At 42.7% G+C, this 13,220-nt stretch overlaps 1 protein-coding gene and 1 long non-coding RNA gene across 2 annotated transcripts; one reads left to right on the forward strand and one right to left on the reverse strand.

Moving 5' to 3' along the window:
- Positions 1-1,636: 1,636 nt before the first annotated feature.
- LOC124996260 lies at positions 1,637-7,689 on the forward strand. Its single transcript, XR_007110822.1, has 4 exons — positions 1,637-1,875; positions 3,121-3,434; positions 5,811-5,879; positions 6,139-7,689. It is a non-coding gene; the product is annotated as an uncharacterized LOC124996260 (long non-coding RNA).
- A 2,731-nt stretch (positions 7,690-10,420) lies between these two features.
- On the reverse strand, positions 10,421-12,191 carry cldn23.1 (claudin 23.1). The gene has a single exon (XM_047570663.1). It carries the CDS (start codon positions 11,975-11,977, stop codon positions 11,138-11,140), a length of 840 nt encoding a protein of 279 aa, XP_047426619.1. The 5' UTR covers positions 11,978-12,191; the 3' UTR covers positions 10,421-11,137.
- Between the last annotated feature and the right edge of the window lie 1,029 nt (positions 12,192-13,220).

A 13,220-nucleotide genomic window follows, 5' to 3' on the forward strand; every position in this document is an offset into this window, starting at 1 on the left:
GCATTGAATACTTGGATTGGGAGAGTCTGAGCTGCTACTACAGCTCTGCTGTGTCTAGTGACAATGATATAATTCTACTTCTGGTTTGTCTAATTACACCAATAGAGTTCCATTGAAGACTTGCCCTGTGGTTCCCAGGTGACAAATCTCTTTGTTGTCATGCGTGAGCAGACTTGCATTTCATGGCTTTCTCTGGGACTCTGACATCATCTGATCTTTGCCATCGCCATGCGTAAAGAGTTAAATACCAAAGAGCGCTCGGAGATCGTTCCAGTATGTTCTTCTCTGCCTGCTCGTTACATACACTATACAGAGCTGTACAGGGAGAGGCGTCATGATTCAGTGAAGTGATTCACAACATTTTTACCAGACGTATCCACACGCTGGTCAGTCAGATCATAATGGAGTCGCTTCGAAATCCGTTCATCTGATTTGATTGTAAATGTAATTTATGTATGTATATATCTGTATAACATCTACATGGTAAACTTTGTTGTCTTTGTAGCTTCAGCCATGTATGAATTGATTTAGCTGAACATCTTTGCTGTTGCTATTTTCCCCCTAATTTCTTATCGTTTCCACCTGCTTGATCTTCATTAAAACCTTTTCCGTTACTTTAAGCTGACGATTTCTTACTTTCAGCTGCAACTGTAACTTTTATTTGCAGTTAACTGGTTACACTTAATTTCATTTAAATGCGGAGCCAGATTCTAGTTCTAGTTGTCACATTTTTGTTCAGTCCCCATTTTCCCCTTTTCCTCGTCCCCAAACTGCTTGTTTCTTTTTAACAGTTCCTTCGCGTCCAAAGTGCCGGAAGCGTTATTCTCCAAAACATTTCCGAAACTTGACGACAGTGCACGAGTGAGCAAGTTTCTCCGTTGGGTGGCTTAAAATACAGTGTGAATCTGACTCACATAGCAAAACAATGGGCCGACTGAGCAGACTTGTGCAATAACCGCAAGATAAGCACTGTCTGATTTGAGTTCCCAGTCAGCGAGCTGGTGATGTAACACATGACGACATGAACATGCGATGTAAAAGGCTTAGTGAGGCTCCACGTTTAAAAAAACAACATGAATCGTCAACTGCGTACCAATAGCCGTAATGTTTTTTAAAACCGCTCGACCGTGTTCTGAGGCGTTTACACCCGTTTTGTGTTTCTCGCTCAGTCTGCCCACTTGCACAACGCGTGCATGACCGCTGCATGTTACACAGACATGACGGTCTTGTCAGGTCTTGCCAGGTAAGTCCTGTTCCAGCTTGCCTCCTCCCCCTTCCCTCCCCCGCTGCTCTCCCAAACACACCTACTGTAGTTTAGTACAGTAAGCTTCACATAAAAGTGCGTCAACCCTTAACTTTCATTCATCTTCTTTACTTGCATTTATTATTCTTTATAGTATTGCAGCGTCCTCCTTTTTATTATAAGGGGTCATTGTGTCAAAAGAGCCGCCCGAATGAAATGTCCTTTCCCGCAAACGCCACACTTTTAAGCTTCATGAATGGGCACTTAAGTGGAGCACACCTTTATTTTGCACCCTCCTTATGAAATGTAACCTTGCTTCATTGCTGCTGGGGGTATTTGAGCGGGACTTTGTATGTTATATGACTCAGTCCATTTAAAGATAAGGCAGCGAGAGGAGGAGAAGGAGGAGAAGGGGGAGGAGGAGGAGGAGGTGTTTGTGATTTGTGTGTGTTTGTGGGAGAGGGAGAAAAGAAAAGCAGACAGGTTTTCACAGGTCTCATCTTTCTTCCTCTTCTCCCCCTTTAGTTTCAGATTCCCACACAGAAACAAGGAACTCCTCAACTCACTACCGGAGACCGAGGACGGCCCTGCAACACAGATTTATACTCTACTTTAGGTCACCATTTGCGCCGGTGAGTAGGATTTTTAAAAAAAATTTTAAACGTTGCTGCAGTATTTTTAACCTGCCCTGAAGCCGACGGGAAACATAATCATTTTGTATTTCTGGGGAACCTGAATCACGACATCTAGCGCTGGAATAACTTACCCATCACCACAGAAACTTATTTAAACTTATTTAACAGAAACCCTTTTATTCTGTAGTTGTCTCTTACTTCTCTTTTATTTATTTAATGTCAGACTGTAAATAGCAGCTAAGTTAGTTTCTTAAGTTTAATTCTGGTATCACACAAACTTTATTTAACTGCTTCTTTCCAGATTTTTTAAGCCTTCAGTATATGAGCGTGTATTTCCCGGTTCAGGGCTTTGTTTTGTTGGTAGTCTTGAGCTGGCTTTGTGGTTGCTCGCTTGGCTTATCCTCGTCGTTTGTATGTGATGATTTAAAAGTAAAATATGTTTGACACAGGTGTCGTCTGACGAGCAGCTCATATCCCTGCCTGCCACTTTTCCTCTTTTGCTGATCCAGTGATCCATTCTCATTTATTAATCCCCTTGTAATCCACTTAATGCTTCCATCCTCTTGCGGGGATCATAATTTATCCTGTCTCTGTCACGTTTAGTTCCCAACATCTCTATTCCATTGCAGAATTTTGTGAAAGTTATAATAAATCAAAGCTGCAAATGTCAGAAGGATGGTGATGAAATACGAAGATAAAGCACATATGAGCAAAAACACACTGGCCTCTGGTGAAAGATCTGTTCACCTGTTAATGTCAGTGTTTCCTTCCTTTCTTTTTTTTTTTTTTGCTCCAACGTGAACATTGTTATTGTAAGATCCGTCCAGGTTAGTCTTAAAAACAGAGTGACAGCTCATGATATGTCTGGTCTAACATGTTTTGTCACGCGTTGTTAAGCACATGCTTTCCTTTATGTTGGAGAAGTGCGCCGCTTATCGTGTACGACCCAACACAGAAATAGCACTTTGAAGCAATTTAAAGCAAACTCTTATTTTGTCCAGTCATGAATCGAGTTACTGGTGTGTGTGACTGCAGAAGTGAAATCAATAACAACGTACGTGCTACTTCTGAGTTTTAGACCAAAAAGTGACCAAAAGGAGGACTGCTCTGTTTGTCTTAAACGAGCCTGAAGACATTCAATTCAGCTCCATGTTTTCTCTGTGTTGTGTGTTTAAGGGTGTGTCTTGTCCACTTATTCACGTCTCTGGTCTCCTGTTCTCCTTTTGTTTCTCCCCTTCATAGCGCAGTCTTTCCTTCCCTCCGCTCCCGATGGCCGGCTCCGTCCCACCACCCCAAGCGAGAGGCATCAACCTGGACTTGCCGACCTGCGGAGAGACTATGTGTAATGGCCGTGGTGTCTGTGTGCCCCCTGCGGGCGGAGGCGTGGACCTTGTGTGCGACTGTCTTCTGGGCTACCGGGGAGTAGCATGCGAGGATACGGTCAACGGGGCGTTGAGCTTACCGCTCACGCTGAGCGTCCTAGGTGTCATCATCGGCCTGTTGATCCTGGCCTTCGTCGCCGCCAAGGTGCGGCAGAAACAAAAGAAGAGGCAGAGGTACGGTTCGAAACTTTTCTGTCTGTTTTGCTGTTAATCTGTGTATTTGTGTGAATGGAGTGATATGAAAGGATGATATTAAAGCTGGGCGTTCACATGTAGATTCTCAAAAGCAGATGAAGCAAATCAGTGCCAGCTGAATCGCTCGGTAGTCCCCAAGAGTTTTAAAGAGAGTTTTAAATCTGGTGGTGGTAGCAGCGTGTTTTACAACAAGCAAAACTGAAGAGGGGGAACAACCACTGCGACAAAAACAGAGCAGGCAACAGCGACAACATGGAAGTTACCATTGTTACTTCCATGTTGCTCCATTCACAGTCCCTGGCAGTCAAGAAGACCAAACTAGAGCATAGGAGGTGTCTGAGAAACGTTTCTCATGCTCCAGATACTGTGGGCAACGTGCAGCACAACATGTGTTACCGTCTATGTGCCTTGCCCTGAAAGAAGAAAAGATGTGGGTAAGTAGGTAGGTAGGTAGGTAGGTAGGTCCAGTTGATTCCTCACAGGGAGCAATCCGTACTGTGGGTGTAGATCATACAAATGCATCAGTAGTGTTTGTAGTGTAGTTCAGTTCCTCCTACTGCCACAAGAGGGAGACAGAATTGCTGTCCAGTAGCTTTAAAACTTGTTTAATCTTCTTTGCTAGTGTGGAGTTGTGTTCAGTTTAAGATTCTGAAACATAGGTCTTCAACAGGGGGTCCGTGACCCCTAGGGGTCTGTGGAGGTACTGCAGGGGGGTTGCAAAATCTTTGGTTGATTATACTTTTTATATATATTCTTTTTTTTTTGTTTTGTTTTAATTTCCCCCCACAAGTTTAAAGAGAGCCTACCTAGTCCTCAGGTGAAATCCCATGTATGTATGTGTGTTTATGTCAGGTATATTCATTTTTTTTTTTAAAACATGTTAATAATAATAAATAAATATTATTTATTTTCATTGATTTAAACATTGACATTTAAACAAGTACATTATACCCCAATCTGGCAATAATAAAAAATAAATAAATAGATTAATATAGAATAAAACGAACAAAATGATATGAATGTAGATAAATAATAATAATTAAACAAAATAAAAATAAATTCCAATAGGATTGGAACAGCAGTGCACCACTCACAATTCAAGGTCGTGAATTTCCAGGAAGTCCTTATAAGGTCTCCACAAGTGAGCAATAATTCTTTTTCTGTTTTACAATATATGTTAGTCTCTCCAAAGCGAGAAAAGACATCAGGTCTTTTGTCCACATTCCAATCGAAGGTGTGTCCTTTTCAACAATAGTGCAATTATCCTCCTGGCTTGTAAGAGTCCAAAGTCAATGAGCACTGACTGCTGCAGAGACACAGGGTATAATCCCCGTAAACATATTTTGGTGCAAGGTGTAAGATAAGTGCGCATTAAACATTTATATTTTAGTAACTTATATTTGATACTAACAGACTGGGGCTGAGCCTTAAAACAAGCCCCTTCCCAGTCCAACTTCCTAGATATTTTCACACCAGGGCTGATTTTAACCCCCAAATATGTAAAGCCTTCTTTAGTGGCTGTAAATGGTGCATCTATAATAGGCTGCAGTCTTTCATTTTCATTCAAAAACATTAGAATTATTAATTTCATACCCTGATATGTTTCCAAATGTTTCTATCAAATTCATTTATTGGGGAACACTATCTTTTAAATTTGTTAAAAAAAAATATTATGTCATCTGCGTATAAGGTTACGTGATGCTCATATCCTCCACCAGTTATACCCCTGATGTCTTTACTGTCTCTTATGGCCGTGGCCAAGGGCTCAATAGGCAACACAAATGGCAAAGGCGATGATGGACAGCCTCGTCTCATTGATTAGGGAGAGTAAATGGCTTAGAGACATTATTATTGGTCAATATTTCAGCAGTTGGGTTTGTACACAAGAGCTTTATCCATCGTAGAAAATTTGCACCAATTCCAGACCATGGGAGCACGTTACAAAGGAAACACCACTCAGTCCTATCAAAGACTTGACTTGTGTCTAAGGATGGTACAGCTGTATCTCTACAGTTGTGGTTTTCATACAATATGTTCAGAACACATGGGATAGTAGGTAGAGGGTCTCTACTTAATCTCTCAAACTGTTTGGGGGTCCTTGGCCTGAAAAACATTGAAGAGCCCTTCTCTAAGAGCTTTCAGGTTTGTAGTTCCAAATTTTCTGCTAAGAATCTTGTGCACTGCACTGGCCGCTTCATTTGACATAAATATGTTTTTGAATATTTTTTCTGCACTCGGTACGTGTTTTTGTTTCCAACCGACAGCTTGTTAATTTGATTAGGTGAATATCCGTGCGGGTTTGCAGTGGATAGCACGGACACAAATTAATCATGTGTTTTTGTGTGTTGCCATCAGGAAACATCTGGCAGCAAAGGACGGCTACAACATCGCTATATGACGTGGATCCATGTCAGCCCTGGTGAGGTATGCACGTCTCTGGAGGTGTAGTGCTGTCACATTTTTATATTTTTGGGAAGAAGTTGCCCGTATGTCAGATTATGCAGTATATAGTGTGTATACTAAGTGTGTGTATGTGTATATATATATGTGGAATATAATTTAATTCAGTTTATCCTGTTTTCTTTTTTTTTTTGGAGTAAATAATGATGAAAAATACTCCTGTACACATTTTTATATTTGTGAAATATTCAAACTAAATATAATTCCTCTCATTCTGGTCCAGGTCAGCTGTGACACTGTGGAAGCTCCTGAGCTTCTGTCAGCGTTCCTCTGCAGGGCTTACAGCACGTTATTTTGTTAAGTATTTATCTACTTTTCTACCGTGTTGACTGACTTCCCAATACCACTGAACGACATGTGCTGCATTGTCCCAGATGCTCACTCTGTAAAAAGTGAAACCTGAACTTTGGGTATGTTTGTTCCGTCTAAATCGGGGCACATCCATGATCACCATCCTGTCTACGCTGTTCCACTCCCCATGTTTGTTCACATTTTTGACTGGACCGACTACATTATCACATCCTTCGCAGTTTGAATCCACACCAACACACGTCAGTAGCTGCCCGCTCTAAAATCAGATTCTTCCCTGATCACATGCAGATGTTTCCATGGACAGACTGTCCTCCTGCACCGGTTCCATTCAGCGAATGTAAAATTGGATCGACTTTAAATGTTAACGCGGTGAGCCACATCTGAGTCTGCCCCAATCTTTCCGCTACAAATGTCTTTAGAGAATAAGCACTTTAGCCTAAATGCTGTAGTTTACTGTCTTTAATGTCAAAGCGATAAAAGCATGTATGTCCTTGTTACATATCAATGTCTCTTACGTTTACCTGCATTTATTGGGCATTTATTTTTCTCTAGAGTTCTACATGATCTCTCTGTTGCAGAACAGAAACACATGTGAACGTCACTGGCAATCGAGATAATTTAATTTTAGGAAATTGTCATCTTGTTTTCGATTTGGATCTCAGTGAGTAGTCAAGTTACTCTAGGTAACATAGCCAGTGTTAAGCACTTTTTGTGCTGTATTGTCTGTTTCTTTTGTAAACGTCTGACTGAACTATTTTTACAGACCTTCAACTCCTTCATATATATATATATATATATATATATATGTTTATTTTATTATCCTTTTCTATGATTTCACGCAGTCAATAAGCTTCATGTAACTCCTGAACATAGCTTTGCTGGTATAATATTATTGCACAATGCGGTAAACAGGGAGAGTCTGGAGTGTATATTCATTTCTTTGTGTAAATAGATAGTGAAAGTTGATGAGTCAGGGTGACACAACACTTGGAGAAGACACTCATGTGATGGGTTTAGTAAATATCTGAATCTCGGAGCTCTCAGAAAATTATATTTCAGCTCTGCTGCGCGCACCGTTCACTCATGTGTCTGCCTGTTACTTAAAATCTACGGAGGCCTGAAGTTTCCAAGAAAACCAAACCAACACACGTACTGCTGTTTCTGTGTTGTTTTAAAATTGTCTTCTTTGTTTTCTCGTTTACTGTTGTTAGACTTCTGTTAAAATGCCCAGTAGCTGAACATTTTCAGGGAGATTTTAAGCCGCCTTCTGTCTCTGTGCTGTAACAGCTTTTTAGGATGTCTGCTCTTTTACTCAGTTTACCTGACATGCACACTTTTAATTATATGTATATGCAGAAGACGACAACGTCTCACTGTGCTGTTTATGTTCAAACTATATTTAATATGCTGTAAACTTTGTATGTTTTTTTTAGCTTTCCAATAAAATGTCCTAAAACTTTAACAAGCTAGTGATTTATTTGTACCTGGATTCTTTATAAATGCCCACAGATCGCTGGCGAGTTTTGATGCTGCCTATAATTTTAAACCCGTTGCTCTCTCAGTTTTCATTACAGGCCGCAACTGGTTCTTAAGCCAGAGAACAGGCTGTCAGGACCTTTTTCCTGGGATCCGGTGACGCGTTAAGTATCGGCTTCGCTGTTTACTTCGCCGATGCGCCACCATTGTTTGTCATGTGAGAAAATATGTATCTTATCCAACGAGGAACAGGAAGGATCTGCCGAGAGGATGGCGCTGTGTCAACGCCTGCTCTCCTATTCATGAGCTCGCTTTGCATGACACAGCTAAATGAACTTCAGCGGAATTTGCAAAGCTGAAGTGCAACGCCGACATTTGTTAAATTGTTTCGAGGAAAAGGCATCTTTTGGGTTTGTTTTGCAAATGTTTAGTAGAAAGCCTGCCTCAAACCGTGGCTGTAGACTTACTTATGGCAGTGGTTGCATTGTGGGAATTGTAGGAGCTGGAATTGAGGTGAAAACATTTTTGACCTGATTTGTTACATCTAATCTTCTCACAGGTTACAGGTCACCGGTAATATCTTGTTCCGAAGTGCTTTGTGTAAGTGGAACGGTATGAAGTGGAGATTCTGGATTTCACAGCCACCCTGCATGATATATAAATGAGCAATAGTCTTTAGCCACACCTTAAATACCAGGTCTATTGTCACCCCACCTATAATCTACTGTCATCTTATGACTCAGAGCATTCTTTAAGGCCTGCTTTTTCTTTTATATTGCTCACGAGAGATGATCACATGACAGGTGATTTGACACAAACCAATCAGCCACTACATTATGGCCACTGATCTGAGGAGTAAATGACTGTCTTGTGACGATTTGACGTTCTGCTGGGAAACTTTTGGACCTGGTGTTCGCGTGGATGTTACTTGGACATGTAGCGCCCACCTAGACCAGACCAGGCACCTCCACCCCATAGCAATGACTTTACTAGATCCCAAAATGTAGGCCCATGTCCACTCTCTGATGAGTCAGAACTGTTTTGCGTAATATTAGGAAGGTGGTTATAATGTTATGCCTGATCCGTGTATCGCTCCCTCCTATAGTCTGTAGGAGGGACCGATGTTCTTTGTGCGTGTCCATTTCTCGTCCTTCGTGGACTTCTTTGCCAGACGTCTCGTCCTGCTCATCTGTCAGGGTGCGTCCGAAAAAATACGGAGAATTCAAAAAATGCTGAATAGACGATAACCATATAGAGTAGATAGGTTAGAGTGTGTAGCATACTTCTTTTTTTCTTATCTCCCTATGCCATCCACACACAAACGCAGAGATAATACTGACACAAGTCAGAATAAATACACAACAACAAATACGAAAATGAAACTAAAAACATTAGTAGAATTTAGCTATAGTACAACTGCTAATAAAAGCAATTAGACCAGACTTGATTCGTCTCTTCCACCCTGCAGCTCTCTGTACCAGTTCCAGGCCTCATCTGGCACCGAGTTTACTGAGCTTCACTCATTCACTCAGTCAGATGCCACCTGCTGACGTCCTTCTGTGCCCTCACCTTGCCGGCCTCGCAGTCGCAGCGCAAGTGTCTCCGGCTGTTGCTTAATTAAGGTGCAGAAGTGATTCTCTTGTCTGGCCTTTGGCAGGAAATTCCAATTAGCAAACGTTACAGAGAAAAAGCGTAGCTCAAATTAACTCGTCTTCCACGCTTGTGTCCCATATATATGACCGGTGAAACTGAAATGGCACGCGCCACGTGTTACTCAGTGACAGGGCCTAAGTCGGCTTAGCCTATTCATTCAGGCCTTCTTTTGTTTTTACTCGATCGACGCACTACCCCGCTACGCTACAATAGCTAACAAATATTACGACAAACATATGATGAGGAAGAGGTTCTGTTCATTGTCTCTCCCTGATAGTTGGGTCTAGACTAGCATTATTTTAGCATTTAGTTTAGCATTTTTTAGTCATCATCATTTCTTGCTTCACCTTTTCCCTAATTTCTAATCACATTTAGTGTAGTTGCAAGTAGAACATTTAGAACAACCTACAATTTTTCATAAACGTTTTTATAGGTCACGCTCTAATTTGCAGGTTTTATTTTTCAGACGTGGCTCTGGCCACATCATACATTTAAGGACACTTATTGTATTTGAACACGACTGTCCTGCCATCAATGGAGGCGGGTAAATATTTGAACTCAGACAATCTTATATCACTTTCCAGACATTCTTCGAAGCCAAAGGGTGTTTCCTTACATTCTTCAATATTTATTTTCATGCGCAGGAGCTGATGCACTCATTTGCAGCAGCGTCTAAACCGAAATCTTCTTCTTACATCTGACTCTGTGGTCACGTTGCGTCGTGAAAAGACGACCCACAGCGTTGTGGTTTCCAGCGAGTCGATTTAATCACTAAAGTGTAGTGTAGAGAGACGACAGTCCCACACAGTGTCGCCCTGTCTCATATGTAACGCTGGGTTGAACAGAAAGGATAATGTGGTTGGACCAGATGTGTAAAGAAAGCAACCTCTCAGACCGGTCCAACTACATTGTCTGTATACTTATGAGGTTAAGACAGCAAACTGGGTGAAAGAGAGATAGAAGATTATTACCTGCCCTTGTGTGTTTTGACTAAAGACTTCCCTATACATTTCATGGATAAAAGGTTTTGCTCTTTAGTTAAATCAAGAAAATGGACTCAAGTCTTTTTAGGAAACAGTGCACATTTAATAAACAGCACGTGTAGCACAGCAGTGAGTACAGCGTTGACCACGTCCCCATGTTCCAACAGGTTGGTTGTCTGTCAACCTACAAGACTGACGATCATTTTAAAGTGCATAAGAATTAACTATTTACAGCAAATTTGATTTTTTTTTTTTTAAAAAAAGAACAAGATAGCGTTGACAAAAAGACCCATAAAAGCTTCCTGAGAGATGAGCAGTATTTACAGCTTGAGTTCAGCATCATGTGAAGGTTCTCAAAGATAACTTAACATTTACACTTGTCCTCAGGCTTATGGCTGAATGCTGTGTTCTTCCCTCCGCGATTCAGTGTTAATGTAAAAGACTTCATTCCCTAGAGTCCTTCATATCGACCTCCTTCCATTTTCCCCACATCACGATGTATATCATCTATACTTGTGTGACAGTAACTGCTGCTCCGGGCTTACAACTAATAGATACGTTACAATGACAATGAATCAAACTGTTGGCTGGACTTTTTCCTACTTAGCTAATAATATTCAAGGTATTTGATCTCTTACCGCTGACACAATCCTTTAAGGCCTCAAAATACTCGTGTATGACTAATTTTTTTTCCTACAATACTCTTCTTGGTCTCTCGGTCCCTTTTGCAATTTCTTTCAAGTTGTCTTCCTTCCCTTTCTTTTCTGTGGGCTCGTGTATCTTCGGGTGATTCTTCTCTCATAGGTCTGCATCGTACGGCCTGCCGTTAAAGGACGTGTTTCCTGAGCGGGCCGCCGGGCTCTTGGCCCGGGGGAAGGAGACGTCGTCATCCACGGAGTCTTTGGAAGAGGGGGCCCTGCTGCTGACGTCGCTCCTGGCCCGGTCCAGGCTGGGCACGTCGACGCGCCTCGGCGCCGGCTTGGGTTGCTGGAAGCGGCTCCTGATCTCCTCCACCCGCCTCTCGCCCCGGTTCTTGCCTCCGCAGCAGCGGCAGATCCCGATGAACATGACGAAGCCGCCCAGGATTTCGAATATCCCGCCGATGTAGCCCAGGATGATGCAGTAGCCGACCTGCACGGTTGCGTTGGCGTCGTTCTGCAGGGTCACCGACGGGACTTGGTTGAGGATGTGTGTGTACCACGCGATGGGTATGATGACCATGACGCCCGAGAGGAAGATGAGCAGCCCGCCCAAACCGGCGACGATCCAGTTCGGATTGCTCTTCCAGCAGCGGACCCCCGGGATGGCCACGGCCAGCCCGATCAGGGTCACGATGAGCGAGGCCACCATCAAGCCCTGGGCCACCCTAATGATCTCTTGATCAAAGTATGTGGGGTCTTCCAGGCCGCACGTCGCTCTGTCTGCGGACGTGGTCCTGCTGCAGATGTCCCAGATGCCTTGCTCGATGAAAAAGCTTTGTGGCTGGTTGTTGATGTTTTGCAGGGTCCTCCAATTGGGGGCCACGGTGGCGGTCAGGTTCAGCACCCAGCCGCAGGGAGCCATGACCAAGCCGAAGATGAAGATGCCCGGAGTGCGCAGCGATAGCCGGACCCACTCCTCCGCTGATCGGTTCGGCATGATTTCAGTTGTTGTTGTTGTTGTTGTGGTTGCTGCTGCTGCTACTGCTACTGATGATGTGTGTATCACCGCTGACAAACTGGGAGTAGTAATTTCGGAAGGAGCGCTGGAGTTTTGACAGCCTCAACAGCTGGTCTGAAAAAAAAAAAGAAAAGAAAGAAACGAGTCCGACTGAAACTTGGCAGTGGGCGGTGCTCCAGCTCCAGCTCTTACCCGTCTGCCAGTCTCCAAATAGAACAGGTGTGGCGCGCAGTGCTCTGGCCTTTTTTTTCATCCCTGCAAGAGCAATAAAAAAAAGGGGGAGGGGAGAGCGGGCAGTTTCGACGATGAGTTCTGTTACGCAAATTTTTGATGAGATAAGGACGGGAAGAGGCTTCCAGGTCGCCTGCATCTTCAGCTCAGTTTCAAAAGAGCAAAACGACTTCTCTAACCTCGTTATTTGACCTGCCCAGACTAAAGTCTCGTGCATGTCAGACATCTGATTGCTGTAGCCGAAGCGGAGAAAGCATTGTTTAGTAACTGGTTATCTACAATATAAAACATCCGAAACACCCAGACAATACACACAACCCCAAAACCTGTGTGTCTAAGAGTATTGTTTTAAATACCAGACGTTACTGACTGAAATAATAAAAGTATATAATATATAATAATGACATTAAAATTAGGTGACTGAAATAATACAATGTTTGACTGTTATCAGTGACATCAAAGTTCTTCATATATATGTATATATAATATGGAAATAATTGAGGTGGTTACTCTTGGCACTCGAAGGAATATTCAGGAATATTTACTGGTGCAAATTAAAAAAAAATTCCTAACAGATAACGAGGAAACTACAACGTGACAAGGCTCTCAGGTGGCCTGTTTGTATTTTAAAAAATGCCTCTGTGGCTGTGTGGGAACAATTTTTTATAAGAATGCAGTTCTGCAAGAATCCATCGAGAACCACCCTGATGCCTCTCCTGCTTTTCTGTCTTCCAGTGTTTGGCCTCACCCCTCGCCAACGTCTCTCTGTGTTCATTTTCTCCTGCTTTCTTTCCGACTGTGTTCTCCTTCAGACTCCCTCTCAGGTGGAGCTGGTGCTCATTAATGACACTCGAACCCTGAACGACTCTCGCCGAGGCGAGTGGGATGAGAGTGCGACTCTCACGCAGCCACCAGTTTCTATCGATCCCACCGATTCAGTTTCTAAAGAACTGAGAGCAGCTGATGTTAATCCCCGAGATAAAGTTTTAAA

This window comes from Mugil cephalus, chromosome 19 (assembly GCF_022458985.1).
Source record: "Mugil cephalus isolate CIBA_MC_2020 chromosome 19, CIBA_Mcephalus_1.1, whole genome shotgun sequence".
NCBI lineage: Eukaryota > Metazoa > Chordata > Actinopteri > Mugiliformes > Mugilidae > Mugil > Mugil cephalus.

Excerpts from the sequence above, each read along its gene's own strand:
- cldn23.1 (XM_047570663.1), bottom strand. The coding sequence starts at position 11,977 with ATGCCGAACCGATCAGCGGAGGAGTGGGTCCGGCTATCGCTGCGCACT.